This window comes from Symphodus melops (genome assembly GCF_947650265.1).
Source record: "Symphodus melops genome assembly, chromosome: 20".
NCBI classification, from domain to species: domain Eukaryota; kingdom Metazoa; phylum Chordata; class Actinopteri; order Labriformes; family Labridae; genus Symphodus; species Symphodus melops.
In genome coordinates, this window is record NC_136710.1 from 830195 (window position 1) to 850493 (window position 20299).

At 45.4% G+C, this 20299-nt stretch overlaps 2 protein-coding genes across 5 annotated transcripts; one reads left to right on the top strand and one right to left on the bottom strand.

The window, feature by feature from the left end:
• Positions 1-391: 391 nt before the first annotated feature.
• Positions 392-14709, top strand: LOC306841063 (retinal guanylyl cyclase 2-like). Of its 4 annotated transcripts, XM_079370705.1 has the most exons (25): positions 392-529; positions 5167-5416; positions 5556-5786; positions 5899-6054; positions 6157-6299; positions 6424-6579; positions 6744-6893; positions 7034-7253; positions 7378-7453; positions 7546-7630; positions 7790-7906; positions 8119-8202; positions 8313-8489; positions 8798-8951; positions 9101-9244; positions 9399-9547; positions 9697-9860; positions 9998-10121; positions 10228-10296; positions 10386-10560; positions 10643-10741; positions 10866-10951; positions 11036-11121; positions 13144-13620; positions 13656-14709. In XM_079370705.1, the coding sequence occupies exons 2-24, from the start codon at positions 5176-5178 to the stop codon at positions 13229-13231; spliced, it is 3174 nt and encodes a 1057-aa protein (XP_079226831.1). In that variant the 5' UTR covers positions 392-529; positions 5167-5175; the 3' UTR covers positions 13232-13620; positions 13656-14709. The 4 variants fall into 4 exon arrangements, with proteins under 4 accessions (XP_079226831.1, XP_079226829.1, XP_079226832.1 ...); XM_079370703.1 differs by lacking the exons at positions 13144-13620; positions 13656-14709 and adding an exon at positions 11559-11911; XM_079370704.1 differs by lacking the exons at positions 392-529; positions 13144-13620; positions 13656-14709 and adding an exon at positions 11559-11911 and having other exon boundaries at positions 5019-5416.
• Positions 14710-16501: 1792 nt separating this feature from the next.
• LOC306841076 (type-2 ice-structuring protein-like) lies at positions 16502-18999 on the bottom strand. The gene is made up of 7 exons (XM_079370726.1): positions 18580-18999; positions 18423-18507; positions 17898-17933; positions 17537-17694; positions 17284-17418; positions 16955-17063; positions 16502-16852 (listed from the first exon to the last, which is right to left on the bottom strand). Exons 2-7 carry the CDS (start codon positions 18484-18486, stop codon positions 16782-16784), a joined length of 573 nt encoding a protein of 190 aa, XP_079226852.1. The 5' UTR covers positions 18487-18507; positions 18580-18999; the 3' UTR covers positions 16502-16781.
• Between the last annotated feature and the right edge of the window lie 1300 nt (positions 19000-20299).

Here is a 20299-nt window from a genome sequence, read left to right on the forward strand (position 1 = left end):
GACACAGCTCATTTACATATTTAAAGCTACAGACACAGAAACAGCCTGTTCTGAGCAGGGCTGAAATAGAGGGGTTTATAGACATGATCAGATACAGGATCTACATGTCTGTGTTGCATCATGTGTTTACTCTGCACCTATATGTCCATGTGTAGACACTCTGCACCAGTGAAGGAAGAAGGTCACCTCTCCCTCTCTCTCTTTCATTCTCTCTCTCACACACACACACGCACACACACACACGCACACACACTCAGTAAGTCATCCTCTCATTACAGTCTCTAACCTGAAGCCAAACTTCTTCCTGAACTCTTAACAAGATTAAACTAAATCCTGTGTGTGTGTGTGTGTGAGTGTGTGTGTGTGTGTGTGTGTGTGTGTGGGTGTGTGTGTCACTCTCTCAGTCTCTCTCTCTCTTTGACCTGACATCAGCACTTTCTGCAGTGCATCGCATGCTCGCCGCTTGAAGGTTTTTTACTTTATCGAGAGAAATTGGAGGATTTTGGACCAATGAACCTTTGAGCCAAAGGTAAACACTGTGTGTGTGTGTGTGTGTGTGTGTGTGTGTGTGCCTCTGTGATAGTTTTAAAGTATAGTCAGTCTGTTAAAGAGGGATTTGGTGTAATATGATCACGGACCAGAAGAAAATAACAGGTTATATTTATGTATTTTTAAATGGTGGACGACAGGAACATTGGCTGTTGTGGTGATGAAAGTATATTTTTTAGTTGCACAGAAGGTCCAATGATCCGCTCTGCAATCATCTTTAAATGTGCAGAATGGAAATCTATATGTACAGTCTGCACCTTTAAAAGCACACTTTGAGGTCAGATGGAGGAGCTCATTAAAGAGTATGACAGCGGATCAGCTGATGTCAGATCACCGAGAGTTCAGGAGAGAAAATACTCCGATGTTTGACCTGTGAAGATCCTTCAATACATATCTGAGGCCTGAGTTTGGTGACTTATGCAGCAATACTCACGCGGGGAAATATTGGTGATTGGTCCAAAAGTGGGTGTGGCTTATACTGGCCGTTGTTGTCATGCTGTTTTAGCTTTCTTGCACAAAAGATGAGAACAGACGTAATCACAATATAGCTGACTAGAGATGGAAGGAAGTCATGCTGATTCTGCAGTTAAACATGAAATCCATCACAAAGCGCCCTGCTGTCACTTTAACGTGGTTATTTTTAGAGAACCATGAAACGATACCAGGATGTTGGTGGAAGCGAAGTGTAAAGTCTCTGCATCCATTTTAACCATTGACTGTATATAACAGATATTATGTCACACCAGGCGTTCATCTGCAGAAGCTCCTCCCTCCTCCTCTATAGTTATGTACTCATAGAGCTGGGGTTACCTACAGTCACCACTGGCCGAGGTTACATGAGCGGTTTGAACCAAACTATGATTGGCTTCTTTAAGGGCAGAAATTAATGCAGAAAACCTCAAACAAATGAAGTTCTGATCTTTATGAATGTATTCGTTGATTTGATTTATGAAACACTGAAGGCTTTTCACTTCTCAGCTGTTAAAGAATACAGACAGACAGACTCAATTCAATGATCCCCAACTTTGTTTAAGTGTAGGAAATGAACACATCCATATTAAAGAACCGTTTCTTACGTGGCGGTATGTTCGACTGAAACGAAGCCCACGGTCTCATTGGATGAATCGAGAGGGCGGCGGCAGGTGAAGATGAGCTGCAGCGACTCGTCAATGAAAACACATCAAAAACTTATTTTAGTTTTTTAATCTGCAGATGTTTACGAGCTGTTTATTATCCTGCCTTTCTGGATTCATTATTGAATAACAAGTCTCACACTCTTCTCCTCTGTCGCCCCCTGGTGGTGAAACAACCAATCAACCTCCATTTGACCTTTAGGGAAAGCTAAAGACCCAGCTCTTTATGAGCACCTACGGCCTGAATGATGATGATGATATTTAGGATAGCGATGAAGATGATTAGAACTGTCTATGCTGCACTCTGGTCACTTCCTGTCAGCACCTCTGGTCACTTCCTGTCAGCACCTCTGGTCACTTCCTGTCAGCACCTCTGGGACTTCTCCTCTCTCGATCCTTGCTTGTGTTGTTCTTTGGATAAAAGCGTCTGTTGTAGAACTACAGAGGTTTGAACGTTGACCAACAGGAAGTTACACATTCGGCACCCGTGGGGACTAAAGGCCACACTCCTGGGACAGAGCGGGGGGAACGTTATGAGAGTCAGACAAGTGTCCACGGTAACACAAACGAAGAAGTAAAAATCAACATGAAGCAGGAGGTGTTTACAGGATGATTGATGGAAAGGCAGAGAGGTATGATGGAGCCAGCGAGCCCCTCTCATTCAGCCTGATTGTTCTCCGCCCTCCAGGTTCTGACTATTCTTAAAGTTTGTGTCCTCAACTTTTCTCTCCCATGATGTCAGAGTCTTTCATTTAAGGACAAAGCTGAGCTGTGTTTATCAGAGTGAAATCAGTGTGGACAGCGTGTCAGGTCATCAGAAGTGTTTGTAAGATCAACACACGAGCTGCCTCCAGAAACCGACACAGACTGCTGCACGTCATCAGCTCGTAATGTGGGCTGAAGCTCAGTCAGTGTCAGAGAAGAGACCTGCAGGGTTTATTTTACCAGATGTTCTAAACGCCCTGCACAATAACCCAACACAGGACGGACAGACGGAAACAGCTGTGTTGAGGTTTCAATCTAATTTAATTAATGACAATATGACCTTCAAGTGTGAAGATCATTTCAGCCTCTGTAAACAGGACGTCATCATCTGCATAGAAATCAACCTAAACTCTTGATGCTTTATGTCCCCACTGGGGACAGTCCCCACTGTCCTCAAGGTGTCAAACTGCTCTATAAAGCATTAGAGGAAGTTCTCTCCACGAGACGATTCAGTTCATTTGGCACATTTGGAGCGAAAGGCCCGGCCTGCTATACGAGTAGTTTGTATTGATTTGTCCAAAATGCAGAATTCATTATGACGTGAATGTGAGATATGCAGGAGGTCAAAAATACCCGGATGTTTTAGTGATTCTGGAAACATCTTCCTCATGTACTTTTTCCCACAATGCAAAGCAGCGGGTCAGCGTGATGGATCTTTAATGAGTTCATAAAGAAGTAAAGCAGGAAGTCGTCTGCATAGCGGAGTCGCTGTGTCTCATCCAGAGCCGCAGACAGGAAGTGCTGTTCAAGCTCGAGACCTGGAGACAAGACGAGTCAGACGGGCGTCTTCTTTGCCTTGCTGACAGTTGAGCTCATGTTGTGGGTTAAAAGTGTTTCCATCGGAGCGTGCTGCGAGGCCGAGGGCGAAAACGTTACATGAGTTTTGTAGGCGAGCGATGCCAGGACAGAAGGTGCAGGAAAGACTCGAGTCACCATGGAAACGACTAGAGACAGTCTGAGTCACCTGAGGACTGCTCAGGTGACCCTTCCCACTGTCCCGTCTTTAACAAACCTGAGGTGAGGCTTCACCTGATTAAGTCAACAGATTATTAAACACATGGAGAATTTCTTCAACTTAAAAAAAAACAACAACAAAGCAACCAGCAGCAATCTGCAACTGTTCTGTGTCGTTTCTACTTTTATAATGTGAAGCTGAAAACACGTTTTTTATGATCCCGTCTGAGCTGGCGAGGAGCCGACAGGCGTTTCTACTTCTCCGACAGAACGCCACGTTTAGAGGAGAGAAACTACAGACAGAAATAAGAACGTTTGAAGTGATGGAAATCTTCAGACTGACGAGACAGAACAAAGTGAACAGTTTGACCTGGTTTCAATCAGCCAATCACAGAGCAGCAGCTTGTTCTGACAAATTGAATTTACAGCTTTCAGGTGTGTGTGTGTGTGTGTGTGTGTGTGTGTGTGTGTGTGTGTGTGTGGTTTACTGTGATTGGATTTAAGGTGTCACCTGAGCTTCTGGTCTCTGATTTAACCTTGAAACAGTTAAAAGATCAAATCTGACCAGAAGATTCCATTATCTATCTATCTATCTATCTATCTATCCATCTATCTATCTATCTATCTATCTATCTATCTATCTATCTATCTATCTATCTATCTATCTATCTATCTATCTATCTATCTATCTATCTATCTATCTATCTATCTATCTATCTATCTATCTATCTATCTATCTATCTATCTATCTATCTATCTATCTATCTATCTATCTATCTATCTATCTATCTATCTATCTATCTATCTATCTATCTATCTATCTATCTATCTGTGTGATGTGATCAGGTCACTTCCTGTGTGGCGTTCAGGTGTCTGAGATGTTCCGTCTCTAACATGGTCTTCCTTGTGTTTACATGAATCATCTGTTGTAAGGTGTTTCACTGGCTCATTCACCTGATACAGGTTTATCACAGCCAATCAGTAATCACAGATTGACACACTTATGATGTAAATGATGATGTCATCAACAAGTTTGTTTCATTGATTGACTTCAATTTTAAACCTTTTTAATTGTTATTAATAATGATTATAATCATGTAACATTAGTATTAGTAGGAGTAGTAATAGTCCAGGTTATGATGTCATCGCTTGGGGGCGGGGCTTGGGCAAATGTGTCCTCTACCTCTCAGCTTGTCTTAAGAGCGTTAGCATTGTTGCTAAACTTAGCGCTCTTAGCGCTCTTCAGCATTAGCTAATGGGGTCAGTCAGCATTAACATGTGCGGATTAGAGGTCAAAGGTCAGACAGGTCGAAAGAGTCAGAGTCTGAGGGAGAAAAAAACTGTCGCTCGAGACAGATCAACTTCTCATCCCACTCATTTCACTCGCCGGACCTTGAACACAACATAGTGTTAGATTACAATTCAATGAATCCTTCTGACTTCTATCTCTCCAAACTGTGTCAGTCTGTGACCTCTCTGTGACCTCGGCTGGAGGTCAACATGTGAGAGAACGTTGATTTGAAGTCAGGATTTCAGTTTCATTGTCTCCAAATATGAACTTCAGCCAGCTTCGCTCACAAACAGCTGATAGTTCCTGTTCTGCAGATTGATCGTGCTGCATTCAGGGTCCTGTCCGACAATGTGATGCATTCACGGTCAGGGTATTATTGTTTTTATTACATCACTCTGACCGTGTGTTTGATATCTATTACTGTCTCATTTATTAATATTTGTGGTTGGTATTTATTTTATTTCTCATCACCAGGTCCCCAGGATGCAGCCTTCCAGGTGGTTGCTAGGCATATTTCTGTGGTTGCTATGCATCACAGACGTCAGGTCAGCAACATTTAAGCTGGCTCTGATTGGTCCGTGGTCATGTGACCCCATGTTCTCCAGAGCGATGCCAACGGCTGCAGTCAACCTGGCGATGTCACGGTTACGCAGCGACAACGGTCTGAGCAGAGGATACTGGTACGATGTCAAACTGCTGAGTGAAGATTGCTCCGCCTCCAAAGGTTTGTCAACCAATCGAAATGACAGTTTATCATGAACGAGAGAAACACAACACCTGTCTCAGGATGTTTAAGGATGGAAAGAGTCCTTAAAGAGTTCAGTTCTTAAAGAGTAACTTTTCTTCTTCTCTAAATTGTTCAGCACTCACAGAACTCGGAGAGATGGAGGGTTACGGCCACGCCTACATCGGACCCTTTAACCCCGCCCTGTGTCATGCAGCTTCCCTATTGGCTCAGCATTGGGAGGCGGGCCTTGCCTCTCCTGGATGCCTTGCTGCTGATTGGCCTAACCTTCCGCCTATCACTCCTCCAAGCAAAGTCCTGTTCACCGTGCTTAGATACTTCCGCTGGGCGCATGTCGGCGTTATCTCAGGTGAGGGGCGTGGCCACAAAGTAACAGGGTCGACGTCTAAGAGGAGGGATGAAATGTATGATGAAAGCCTGTTTTACTTTGACCTTGGTCTCGCCTCTTCCTGTCCTCTCAGCTCCGTCCGACCTATGGGAAAGCACTGGACAGGAAGTGGCCTCAGCACTGAGAGGTTTGGGACTGCCGATTGGTCCAGTGGTCACCATGGAATCGCAGAAGAACGGCGGACCTCGTGAGGCGCTTAAAGCAATCCAAGAAGCGGACAAGGTCAAAGGTCAGAGCTCTAGATCAAACCTGATAGATTAACGCAAATGCTAAAAATTGAATTATCTTCTGATTTACATCAAAAACATTTTCCCTGATTTTTTTGTCTCAGTGGTGATCATGTGCATGACCTCCGTCCTGATTGGTGGAGAGGACCAGCGAGATCTTCTACTGACCGCACTGGACATGGGGATGATTTCTGATGGTTACGTGTTTATTCCATATGACGCCCTGCTGTACGCCATGCCGTACCAGGTGATCAATGCTGACCACCAAACAGCAGTTCCCTCTGTGACCTGAGGGGGCGCCACGCTGTGTTAAATCTGAAAATATTCATAACTCACAATAATAACTCACATTCACTCTTCTGTCCAATTAGGACATGGCGTTCCCTCAACTGACCAATAGCACGAAGCTTCGCCATGCCTACAGCTCCGTTGTTACCGTTACCATGGCGTCTGACCAGAACTTCTACGAAGCTTTTCGTGAAGCTCAATTAAAGCGGGAGATCCGCTCAGCTGTCTCTGCCACAGAGGTAACACACAGGAAGAACACAACTGTGACTACACACAGGAAGTACACACCTGTGACTACACACAGGAAGTACACACCTGTGACTACACACAGGAAGTACACACCTGTGACTACACACAGGAAGTGAAAATGATTGGTTGATTTTGTCCTGAACGTTGTCTGCAGGTGTCGCCGGTGTTCGGGACTATCTTTAACATGGTGTACTTCGTTGCTAAGGCGGTGGAGGAGCGTCGTCAGGCAGGGGGCGGGCACTGGGTGACGGGCACTCAGCTTGTCCACTCAGACGGAGGCTTCGACTTCCAGGGATTCAACCAGGTCAAAAACTTTCACTTTCACTTCAGTTTGAATATCTTAAAACTGCTCATTTTAAAACGTAAGACGTGGAGTTCAAAACATGATGAACACGCTCTCATAAAGTGTGATGTCACTTCCAGCCTCATCCATTTATCTTTCAGGTGTTGTATGGAGGAAAAGAGGGGCGTGGTCTTCAGGCCAGGTACGTGGTGTTGGGCAGCGATGGCGACCGACTCGTGCCGACTCACTCTCTCGCTCCGTCGCACACTGACGGGACCGTCGGCGGTCTGAAGTCGCTGAGTCGCTCCCTCACCTTCCCCGGAGGAAAACCCCCCACGGCCAGTTTCTGTTGGTTTGACCCAGACGAGGCCTGCAGCGGCGGTGCGTTTAATGACCATCATGTGGATTTAAATTGTTAAATTGATGAGGTGTTCAGGCGCTGCTGGGAAATATCAGCTCTTGTTTTTTTAATCGTCAGAATGAAAATATTCTTTTGTTTCTGCAGGTTTGGAACCAATTACGATGTTCTTCCTCTTCCTGGTGCTCTGCGTTGTGATTGGAGCTTTACTCTACTGGATCAAGTAAATGCAAATACACACACACACACATACACACACACACACTGAATTTGAATATACCAAAATCATTGATGTATATTTGTGTGTGTGTCCAGGAGGTACAAGAGATCGTCAAACCTCACTAAACTTGTCCTGACTTTGGACGACATCGTCTTCATCGATACGCAAGTCAGCAGGAAGGTCAGACACAGTACTCGATCCTTGATGGTGGTACTGGTACCATAACCCCTTTATACTGGGGGTACAGCCCCTTTATACTGGTACTGGTACCAGGTTGGGGTCAGTAGTGGGTGTTATATTGGACCCTGTAAAGTTGCTGACTAAGTCGTTGTTCGACAGAAACTCAACGATGAGTCGATCATGAGGAGTCTTCTGGAAATTAAAACTCCTTTCCGGTCGATTGCTCGAAGTTACATCCTGACGACGCCTGAGAGCTCCAACATCGGAATCCTGGAGGTACACCTGCACACGTACTTATCCTACTTCTGGTTGTTTTGACTGTGACATCACTGTGACATCACTGCACGCGTGTGAACATTTACAGTCATTGCATACTGGTGACTTGATAGCATCGCTGGCTGTAATCGCCAGTTGAAGAGTCCATGACCATGTGTGTTTTTTTCCCCTACTCTCCCACTCTGTGCTCTGATTGGTCGTGTTGTTGTCAGGGCGACTGGGTTTGGCTGAAGAAGATTTCAAGTGAAAAGACGATAACAGCCATTAATCCCAGCACTGAAAGTCTGTTCACCCAGGTACAGTAATCCCTGTACCGTTTAAAATGTGTTTGTATTCCTGCCTTCAGTATGTGGATCCACATGTTGACATGAAACCTAATGTACTGCTCTTGTTCTTCTCTGTCCAGCTGAGGGACATGAGGCATGAGAACCTGAACCTGTATGTGGGACTGTTCCTGGACTCGGGGATCTTTGCTCTGGTGGTCGAACACTGTCCTCGGGGAAGTCTGGCAGACCTGCTGGCCGACAGCAACATGAGGCTGGACTGGATGTTCAAAAGTTCTCTGCTCATGGACCTCATCAAGGTACTCACGAGAACTCAAGTTACAAGAAGGCCAGACTGATTCTGCAGAGGTTTCTCCTGTCGCCCCCTGCTGTTGGAAGGAACTACTACACTCAATTTGATCCACACAGTCCTTTTGCACTTTTAAGAAAAAGCTAAAGACCAACAAAACAAACTGCTGTTTGGCAACAGAGAGAAATAGTGGAAATAACTAAATCATGTCTCAGGTTTCTTTTGGGTCTTTAAAGGATACTGAATCAAAGCTCTTTTATTGGTTCACAACATTAAAACCTGCCTCGGTTGAAACGCGCCCTCCTCTGTGTGTTTCAGGGGATGAAGTACCTTCACCTGCGAGGTTTGAGTCATGGCCGCCTCAAGTCCACAAACTGTCTGGTTGACGGACGCTTTGTTTTGAAAATCACAGACTACGGACTTCCCATGATCCTTCAGTCCCAGAATGTAAACCATCAGGAAGACCCTCAAGGTCTGTCTGTCTGTCTGTCTGTCTGTCTGTCTGTCTGTCTGTCTGTCTGTCTGTCTGTCTATCTGTCCGTCTGTCCGTCTGTCTGTATGTCTGTCTGTCCGTCTGTCCGTCTGTCTGTCTGTCTCTTATCTCGACTGTCTGTCTCTTAGAATTACTGTGGACAGCTCCCGAGCTCTTGAGGAATCCGGTTCGAGCGGGAACGTTTCAAGGAGACGTCTTCAGTTTCTCGATCATCATACAGGAAGTGATCTCACGCACGCTGCCGTACTCCATGATGGACATGCCGGCCCACGGTGAGGGGGGAATATCTGTCTGTCTGTCTGTCTGTCTGTCTGTCTGTCTGTCTGTCTGTCCGTCTGTCCGTCTGTCCGTCTGTCTGTCTGTCTGTCTGTCTGTCTGTCTGTCTGTCTGTCTGTCCGTCTGTCTGACCACCTGTCTGTCTCTCAGAGATCGTGGAGCGTCTGAAGAACCCCCCTCCTCTCTGCAGGCCTCTGGTTTCTGTCGATGAAGCTCCGTCTGAGTGTCTCAGTCTGATGAACGACTGCTGGAATGAAGATCCGATGAAGAGGCCAAATTTTGATGAAGTTTTCAAACAGGTGAGTGAAGGTGCAGCGCTGCCCCCTAGAGGCTGATTGAGGGAAAGGCGTGTGTGATAAGGAACGTTTGGTCGGGATTGGGCTTTATCTAAATAAAAAAGGGATCGCACGCTGGTGTGTTGTTTCGGTCACGTTTCGTGCGTTCTCAGTTTCGGGGCATCAATCGGGGCAAGAGGGCGAACATCATCGACTCCATGCTGCGGATGTTGGAGCAGTACAGCTCCAACCTGGAGGATCTGATCCGAGAGCGGACAGACGAGCTGGAGGTGGAGAGGAACAAGACGGAGAAGCTGGTTGGACAGCTGCTTCCAAAGTAAGACACGTTTCCCTTCACAATGAAACCGTAGCGTAGCGTCATAACGCCGCAGCAGCCAATCAAATCAAGTAGGAGGTGCTAGCTCCGCTTGTTGGAGCCCAGCTGCTCACTTCACCTGTGTCCGTGTGTTTCAGGTCTGTGGCTCAGGCTCTGAAGAAAGGGAAGCCCGTGCAGCCTGAACATTACTCAGACTGCACTCTGTACTTCAGTGACATCGTTGGATTTACCACCATTTCAGCGCTCAGTGAACCAATTGAGGTGACGAGTTCTTGTCATGATGAAGATGATAATCATTTATGACTACACTGTTCCCCTAAAGCCATGTGTGTGTGTGTGTGTGTGTGTGTGTGTGTGTGGTGTGCAGGTAGTCGATCTGCTTAACGACCTGTACACCATGTTCGACGCCATCATCGCCCTTCATGACGTCTACAAGGTGAGAAGTGTGTGTGTCCTGATGCCTCAGCACACACGTGTTGAGTTTCGGGTTTAGCTGTTTGCAAACGGTGCTGCTTTCACTTTCAGGTAGAAACTATCGGCGACGCCTACATGGTGGCTTCAGGGATCCCAAACAGAAACGGGAATCGGCACGCGGCTGAAGTTGCCAACATGTCTCTGGACATCCTGCACTCCATCGCTGCGTTCAAGATCAAACACATGCCCGAGATCAAAGTCAAAATACGCATCGGGCTGCACTCAGGTACATACCTGTCGTTTGGATTCAAAGAGGTGACGTGAACGTCCCTCCCTCTCTGACCCTGTCCCTCTATGGCTGTCTGCAGGTCCCGTGGTTGCAGGTGTGGTCGGGTTGACGATGCCCAGGTATTGTCTCTTCGGGGACACGGTGACGACGGCTTCTCACATGGAAGCTACCGGACTGCGTACGTAGAAATCTGCACATTTTGTACGAGATGTTCAGTGTGAGGTGTCGTCAGAGGGACACACGGGGACAGAGGGACACACGGGGACATCACTGTGGTTGATGTTGTGTTTGTGGTTCTCCAGCCTACAGGATCCACATCAGTCTGAGCACAGTGAAGGTCCTGACCAGTCTCAAACTGGGATACCACATAGACACCAGGAAGGCTCAGGTGAGCTCACCTGCTGCGGTTGGTGAACGTCTGTGAGCTGTTATTGAAATGTGATGAGACTGAACCTGCTGAAATGTTCTGCAGGTGAAGGGAACCTTGGACACCTACTGGCTCATGGGACGAGAAGGATTCAATAGACCACTTCCTGTTCCACCAGACCTCACCGGAGGGTAAAGCTAAACCTGTCTCCATATCAACTGTCTCTCTCTCACAAGTGTCTATATCACTCGTCTCTATCTCCCCTCACTTGTCTCCATCTCACCTGTCTCTGTCTCACCTGTCTCCATCTCCCCTGTCTCTGTCTCACCTGTCTCCATCTCACCTGTCTCTGTCTCACCTGTCTCCATCTCACCGGTCTCTGTCTCACCTGTCTCTGTCTTGCCTATCTCCATCTCACCTGTCTCTGTCTCACCTGTCTCTGTCTCACCCGTCTCCATCTCACCTGTCTCTGTCTCACCTGTCTCCATCTCACCGGTCTCTGTCTCACCTGTCTCTGTCTTGCCTATCTCCATCTCACCTGTCTCTGTCTCAACCGTCTCTATCTCACCTGTCTCTATCTCACCTGTCTCTGTCTCACCTGTCTCCAACTCACCCATCAATTCAACAGGCCTGCTCTGACTTGGGAAACATACTTTTACATTGCCAAAGCGAAACTGAAAATAAAACACAACACAAAGTATAAAAAAAACAACAACACTAAAGTAATAAAGTAACAGAGCTGTGCAGGATGACACAACTACACACACTCTTAACATAATGTAACACATAGACAGAGGCCTTCAGGTAACTTAGTAAACAGAACATTTATTTTCTCCTCACTTGAGTTTAAAGAGATACAGGTAATAATAGGTAATAATAGATATCACACATGTTAGTCCAGGTAAACACAGGTAAGAAGTGACACACACATGGTCAGACTGTACTGTTCGTCCTGGTTTCAGCTGTCAGACACTCTTTTCCTGTCACCGCACCTGTCTCTATCTCACCTGTCTCTACATCACCTGTCTCTGTCTCACCTGTCTCCATCTCACCTGTCTCTGTCTCACCTGTCTCTACATCACCTGTCTCTGTCTCACCTGTCTCTACATCACCTGTCTCTATCTCACCTGTCTCTACATCACCTGTCTCTATCTCACCTGTCTCTATCTCACCTGTCTCTGTCTCACCTGTCTCTACATCACCTGTCTCTGTCTCACCTGTCTCCATCTCACCTGTCTCTGTCTCACCTGTCTCCGTCTCACCGGTCTCCATCTCACCTGTCTCTGTCTCACCTGTCTCCATCTCACCTGTCTCTATCTCACCTGTCTTCGTCTCACCTGTCTCTATCTCACCTGTCTCTATCTCACCTGTCTCTATCTCAACTGTTTCTATCTCACCTGTCTCTATCTCACCTGTCTCCGTCTCACCTGTCTTCGTCTCACCTGTCTCTATCTCACCTGTCTCTATCTCACCTGTCTCTACATCACCTGTCTCTGTCTCACCTGTCTCTACATCACCTGTCTCTATCTCACCTGTCTCTATCTCACCTGTCTCTACATCACCTGTCTCTGTCTCACCTGTCTCTGTCTCACCTGTCTCTACATCACCTGTCTCTATCTCACCTGTCTCTACATCACCTGTCTCTATCTCACCTGTCTCTATCTCACCTGTCTCTACATCACCTGTCTCTGTCTCACCTGTCTCTATCTCACCTGTCTCTATCTCACCTGTCTCTGTCTCACCTGTCTCTACATCACCTGTCTCTGTCTCACCTGTCTCCATCTCACCTGTCTCTGTCTCACCTGTCTCCGTCTCACCGGTCTCCATCTCACCTGTCTCTGTCTCACCTGTCTCCATCTCACCTGTCTCTATCTCACCTGTCTTCGTCTCACCTGTCTCTATCTCACCTGTCTCTATCTCACCTGTCTCTATCTCAACTGTTTCTATCTCACCTGTCTCTATCTCACCTGTCTCCGTCTCACCTGTCTTCGTCTCACCTGTCTCGATCTCACCTGTCTCTATCTCACCTGTCTCTATCTAAACTGTCTCCATCTCACCTGTCTTCGTCTCACCTGTCTCTGTTTCACCTGTCTCTGTTTCACCTGTACCTGCCTCTCTTTCTCACCTTTCTTGATCTCCCCTGTTACTGATCTCTCTTCTGTACCTGTCTTTCTCTCACCTGTCTCTCTCCTTAACCTGTCTCTCTCTCTCAGGGCCAGTAATCATGGGATCAGCTTGGAAGAGATTCCAATTGAAAGAAGACAAAAGTTTCTGGATCGACAGAAGAAGAATAAAAAATGATGCCAATACGAACACACACACACACACACACACACACACACACACACACACACACACACACACACACACACTACCTCGAGGATTGTGCTTTAAAGGACATTAAAGCAGCTGGTGAGACATTTTTAGCCAAAATCAAGAATGAGGGTCTGACCAGAGGACGCTGACATGGACAAAGATTTCTACTTCCTGTTTGTAGCTAAGGGACGCTGGGCTATGATTGGTCAATGAGAGTCCTTCCTCTTAATAATATTCAAGCTGTCATTTTCTGTGCCTCACACGGTCTGTGAAACATAATATCTGCAGACAGTATATTCTCTTTTCACAGTCGGAGTTCGTGTTTCATGAGTTTTGAATGGTGCAGAAAGCGTTCATCCATTCCCTCCTTCATCGTCCTCCGCTTTCAAACAACACTTTCAGTGGAGAGGAGTTACCATACAGGAAAAAGTTACAACTCTCATCTTCTCTGGGCCCTAAGGCATGATGGGATATAGTCCTGGACCAGAGCTGTTTGTAAAACCACCTGCTGTACCAGTAGTGCAAACTGAATGGGCCAATCAGTATGCAGTACGCTGTAAAGATACCCAATGTTGTTCTGATAAAATCTACACAGTAAGCATCGGACCAGCCTTCTCTAGTACTGTTTCCCACAATGCAAAGCGCCATGACAGATCGAAATGACGGACATCCAGCAGCTGTCAGTAATGCAACACTTATGGATGCCGACCGCCATGAAACCCAACAGAAGAAGAAGAAGAAGGAATGACGGACAGCAGCGTATGGTAACAGTGAAATGCGTTCCACGGTGGGATGAAGAAGGTGGTTTTTCAAAAACAGCCCATCAGTAGAGCGGTACTTTTCACAATGCATTGTGGGATACATTAGTGGATCATATCTCTCAGAGCACCGTGGACTTTCACTGTAGAAGGAACAATAAACCAGTCACAACCGGAAGACGAAAGGAGGATACGACATCATGCACTGCTTTAACACAGTGCATGATGGGAAATAGTGCTGGACCATCTCTTTATGAATGTATAAAGAGATGGTCTTGGTTCTGACTCTGCAGAGATCCATTCCTAATGGTGGTACCGCTCTGAGCTGGTATATATTTTAACTCTTACGTGATTTCAGTCGTCTGTTTATGTCGTTTAAAATGTACGAATTGTAAAGACAGCGGAGAGAGTCTGTCGTCATCGGTAGGGTAAATTCAGGATCTACTGTCAGTCTAACATTTAACGTGATCGCACTCTGAGCTTTAGTGAGATCAGAGATGTGAGCTTGTTCATATTCCACTGATTGAAGATGAAACGAGTTGTTAGCAGTGATTTTGTTTTCTGTAAATATCCCAGCATGTCACATTGTTCAACCATTCCTCTGCTCTAACAGCTGCCATGTTTCCAATGAGTCCGTGAGATGAAGAAGTTTTTTGTTTGTCGGTCAGTAAATGTGTTAAAGGAATTATTAAACTGTTGGTATGATTCTTTGATTTTTTTTGCATCTTTGTATTGATTCTTATTGGACGTCATATTGATGCAGAGAGGTTAGAACACAGAAAGGTTTACAGATCGGTGCAGAGCTAAACACTGAAGCTACAGTGTCCACCACATGCTGACCTGTGTGAGAGGAGGGGGGGAGGCAGCTCTCTGTGATGATTAGATTTTAGACTGCAGTACACATTTTAAACACCAGGGGCAGCTCTCTGTGATGATTAGATTTTAGACTGCAGTACTCATTTTAAACACTAGGGGCAGCTCTCTGTGATGATTAGATTTTAGACTGCAGTACACATTTTAAACACCAGGGGCAGCTCTCTGTGATGATTAGATTTTAGACTGCAGTACACATTTTAAACACTAGGAGGCAGCTCTCTGTGATGGTTAGAGTTTAGACTGCAGTACTCATTTTAAACACTAGGGGCAGCTCTCTGTGATGGTTAGAGTTTAGACTGCAGTACTCATTTTAAACACTAGGGGCAGCTCTCTGTGATGGTTAGAGTTTAGACTGCAGGACACATTTTAAACACTAGGGGCAGCTCTCTGTGATGGTTAGAGTTTAGACTGCAGTACTCATTTTAAACACTAGGGGCAGCTCTCTGTGATGATTAGAGTTTAGACTGCAGTACTCATTTTAAACACTAGGGGCAGCTCTCTGTGATGATTAGATTTTAGACTGCAGTACACATTTTAAACACTAGGAGGCAGCTCTCTGTGATGGTTAGAGTTTAGACTGCAGTACTCATTTTAAACACTAGGGGCAGCTCTCTGTGATGGTTAGAGTTTAGACTGCAGTACTCATTTTAAACACTAGGGGCAGCTCTCTGTGATGGTTAGAGTTTAGACTGCAGTACTCATTTTAAACACTAGGGGCAGCTCTCTGTGATGGTTAGAGTTTAGACTGCAGGACACATTTTAAACACTAGGGGCAGCTCTCTGTGATGGTTAGAGTTTAGACTGCAGTACTCATTTTAAACACTAGGGGCAGCTCTCTGTGATGGTTAGAGTTTAGACTGCAGTACTCATTTTAAACACTAGGGGCAGCTCTCTGTGATGGTTAGAGTTTAGACTGCAGTACTCATTTTAAACACTAGGGGCAGCTCTCTGTGATGATTAGAGTTTAGACTGCAGTACGCATTTTAAACACTAGGGGCAGCGCTCTGTGATGGTTAGAGTTTAGACTGCAGTACTCATTTTAAACACTAGGGGCAGCTCTCTGTGATGATTAGAGTTTAGACTGCAGTACGCATTTTAAACACTAGGGGCAGCGCTCTGTGATGGTTAGAGTTTAGACTGCAGTACTCATTTTAAACACTAGGGGCAGCTCTCTGTGATGATTAGAGTTTAGACTGCAGTACTCATTTTAAACACTAGGGGCAACTCTCTGTGATGGTTAGAGTTTAGACTGCAGTACTCATTTTAAACACTAGGGGCAGCTCTGTGTTAATTAGAGTTTAGACTGCAGTACTCATTTTAAACACTAGAGGGCAGAGTTATAGACTGCTCCTTTAATTGTTAGGTTAAAAAAGGAGGGAAAGTTGCTCAAGCTCAGGTAGACTTTCCCATTTTTGATGAATTCCAAAATAATTCTGCAATCAGGTGTGTTTCAACCGTTACAGGTCGACTCTGTTCCACTTCACATCTTTAAAAGTGTTCTTCTTTAGACATCTTTATTTTGGTTAGCATTGAGAGAACTTTGAAAAATAAAAATGGCTACTCCTTCTTTGAAAGCTAAAAGCAGCACATGTTGGGATGATGATTTCACAGATGACACAGATTTATTTTTTTAATGCTTGAAGCGTTTTTATTTTGCTTAAGGAAGAAAAGATGAATTTTAAAAAGAATGAAGTTGTGCTTAAAGCGTCCTTTCCATAACACATTCAGTCTGATCTTATTACGGGCACGAGGCCTCAGAGACCATCCAGCTCCTGCGTTCGTTACGTGTCGTTATCTTTCCTTAGCGTTACAGCGATAGAGGAGAAACAGAGAGAGGATAAAGAGATTCAGAGCGTTCCAGGTTCTTCATGCCTTTCGAGTCGGACCAGGACCAGAAATGTCTATCTCCTGTTTCTGACGCAGACGGAGGGACGCTTATGGGAACACTGGAGATCATCCCAGCATTTGCGACCTGAGAATAACAGAAACATAGAACATGAGAACATAGAAAAGCATTACAAAGACTAAAACATGCATGAACTCAAGCTCTCTGAGAATGTGATTTATGACTTACAGCTGAAGTTCATCTGCAGACAGTCCTGATTGCCAATATTGTTTGGCTCCCCACAGCACCACCCTTTGTAGTTGAAGCGGGTACCATCACTCCAGCGCCAATGTCCCTCCTAGAAAAGACAACACATTAGAAAAACATTTAAGCAGGAACACCCTCAACTGAATTAATCACTGTAGATACCAGAAAGATCCCAGGACGTTTTGCTCAGACACAGCTCATTTACATATTTAAAGCTACAGACACAGAAACAGCCTGTTCTGAGCAGGGCTGAAACAGAGGGGTTTATAGATATGATAAATACAGGATATCTGTGTTGGTTAATTACTTACACAACGCGCATCAGTGCCTCCGATCCAAGCCGCTGGTTGCCCATTGGCTCTCCGTCTTATCAGCGCTCTGATCTTTTGATACTCGTGGTTAGAATGCACGGATGCCAGGTGTCCACCGAGGCGACGACAGTTATGCTAAAATAAACATTAAAAAAATAATTTCAAATCATTTCATCACATAGGAGGATACTGAAGTTGCACAGAAGTTAATTTAAGCAGAGTTAACTCTGCACTCTGCACGTTCATCTCTTACCTCGGCGTGATGCCAAGACATAGGCCGTGAAACGTAGAGGAAGTAGCGACAACCGATCTTAGTCCAAGGGGAGTGGCAGGGACGGTGGTGGTGGTGGTGGCGGTGGAAGAGGTGATGGAAGAGGTGGCATAAAAACCTCTTCTGAACATCGAGCTCTCCTGGAGGACACACAGATGAGTTAACGACACCAAACACGTCATGATACAGAGCTTCTTAGAAACATGTCAGACCGAGGGCTGAACCTGGTTGCTTCATGACATACTAAATACACATAACCATGAAACACAGGGCCTGTTGTCAGGTAACACCATAGAAGAGGAATTAAATGTCTTCTCATGAATCATGTGGAGGTCATGCTCACCTGCTGGTGCGGCCTCAGGTTCCGGCTCTGCAGCAGCTGGAAAGTTTGACACTTCAGTTATCGGCCTGAATAGTTCCTGACATCATCACGTGAAAATGACCACGACATGTTACACGTGCAGGGCCGTGTCCAGGGGGGGGGGGGGGGGGGGGGGGGTGGCATGCCTCCCCCCTTGAAGGCTGATTGGCCACTCCAAAATCCAAATCTCTGATTGACTGTTTTCCTAATCAGAGACTTACATTCAAATCAACTGTTCTGTTTGTTGTCTCATGTCAGCAGGAAGTTCTCTTTACGAGTTAAAGTCCTCACTTTGTTTTGTCAATGAATTCTGTTAAGAATAAATACTTTAATCTTTACATAATAAAATAAAGTAAATACTCGTGCACACTGTGTAACTTGTGTAGAAATGGTGAAAAATGAAATGCCGTTCCTGAGCCCCCCAAACTACATGCCCCCCCTCCATAAGTCCGAGTCCCAGGGGGGCCAAAGTCTGGACGCGGCCCTGCCTCCATGTTTCATCCTCACCTTCAGCGCTGCTCAGAGCCATCATGGCACAGAGGAGAGCAGAGACAGCCAGGAGCTTCAACATGGTGACGTGGATGAGATGATGCTGAAGAGGAATCAACAGACGTGTCAGTGATGAAGAGTCTTTAAGACCGATGAAAAGGTGCAGCAGATTTACCTTCTCGTCTTCCGTCTCAGTGTGGCTTCAAGTTGTCCAAGTGTGGATACTTCACAGGAGCAGCAGCAGCTCTTAAATACCACTTCTTATCTCAGCATCTCCAAAAACAAGGAAGTGAACCCAGGCTTACAACACTGACCTGGCCTTGTCAGATCCCTCTTTAGAAAGATGTGACGTGGACTTTAAGGGTGCACCGTGTAGATTTGGTAGTGAAATGTTGTCTGAACTAAATATACAAACTTTATTGAAAGGAAAAAATGGGACCTTGAACATTGTTGGATCTAAAAAGCGACCAGGAGGACAGTTTGTGTGTCGAGTTATGAACAAACACCAAAAGGTTGACTCTGGACCTGAGCAGTCCATTGAAGGACTACAACTTCCATACATGTGGTACACACCAACCACTGGGCCATCAGTGCCTCCATGTTGAGTCCTTTTCTTTAACTCCACTGATGCAGATTTCATAATGTTGCCATTTGATTATATGGATGTAACTGAGTCAGAGTGGATGCTAACCGCAGCCTGCAGCTCGGTTGATTCCATCCTCATGTTAACTTGTTCCTCTGCACCTCGTAGTTTCGTTGGACTTTTCCTCCATCAGATGAACTGTGAAGCATCTGGACTGAAAGTCAGGATTAAAAACTGGACGACCGTCCTTTGACCTTTGATGGATTTCAGAATCGAGGTGAAGCAGGGTAATGCTTTCTCTTGAGGATAAACGTTTGTCTTCACCATGATGTGGAGTAAAATAAAACAACATCTCTGATGAAATAACTCTCCAGCTTCTCTGTTGGACTTGTTATCAGATGTTTGTACTTCTCCAAACACGTGTTGGCTCAGGACGTTGGTAAATGACAGAAATCTAAAAGTCACCTTTGAATGATAATGATCTAACAGCAATGTATAGATGTCACAACTCTGCTGTGAGGCCATGATGAAGAAAGGTGACTAGTTAAAAAAACAAACTTTAAAAAATGACAAGACAACTCTTGAGACATTTTATGGTGGGTTAGGGACACCCAGCCTTCAAAGTCTTTAATCTGTTCTGACTCAACAGCAGCACTGGTGGCATTAAGAGAGGGGTCATCAACGTCTCGTCCTGATTGAGTTCAGGAGATTCCGTGCTGCTTACTAGAAGCTGAGAATTCAGGTGGTGAAATTGGGTTTTTATGGGTACCCGGTCATTCAGGGATGGAGGGAAATGAAATCTCTGACAAACTCGCAAAGGAGTCTCTGAGTAAACAGATTTTTGACATGAATGTTCCTCTTGGGAAGAGTGAATGTAATAGTGTATGTAAAGAAAAGTTAGAGTATCATTGGCAGAGAGAATGGGATGAAGAGCGAAAGGGCAGGCATTGTTTCTCTCTGCGACCATCAGTTAAAAGGAAAAGGCTTCTGCTGAAATTTAGCAGAAAGGACGACGTGGTTTTAACTAGTCTGAGGTTAGGGTATTGTGGTCTAGCCTGTTACTTAAAGGTAATAGGTAAACAACCTGATGGCCTGTGTTAATTTGGACATGAAGAAACAGTCCGACATGTTGTGTTTGTGTGAGAATGAAAGAAGTCAGTTATTCAGGGAGTCATCTGACTTGGGACTCTCATAATCTCATTTCAGTCCATATTTTCTGTGGAAATAAATGTCCAATGTGTCGCAGGCGCAATTCTTTTTCTTGCACGCTACTGGCCTGTATCAAAGGACATGAAATAACGAGACAATTCCT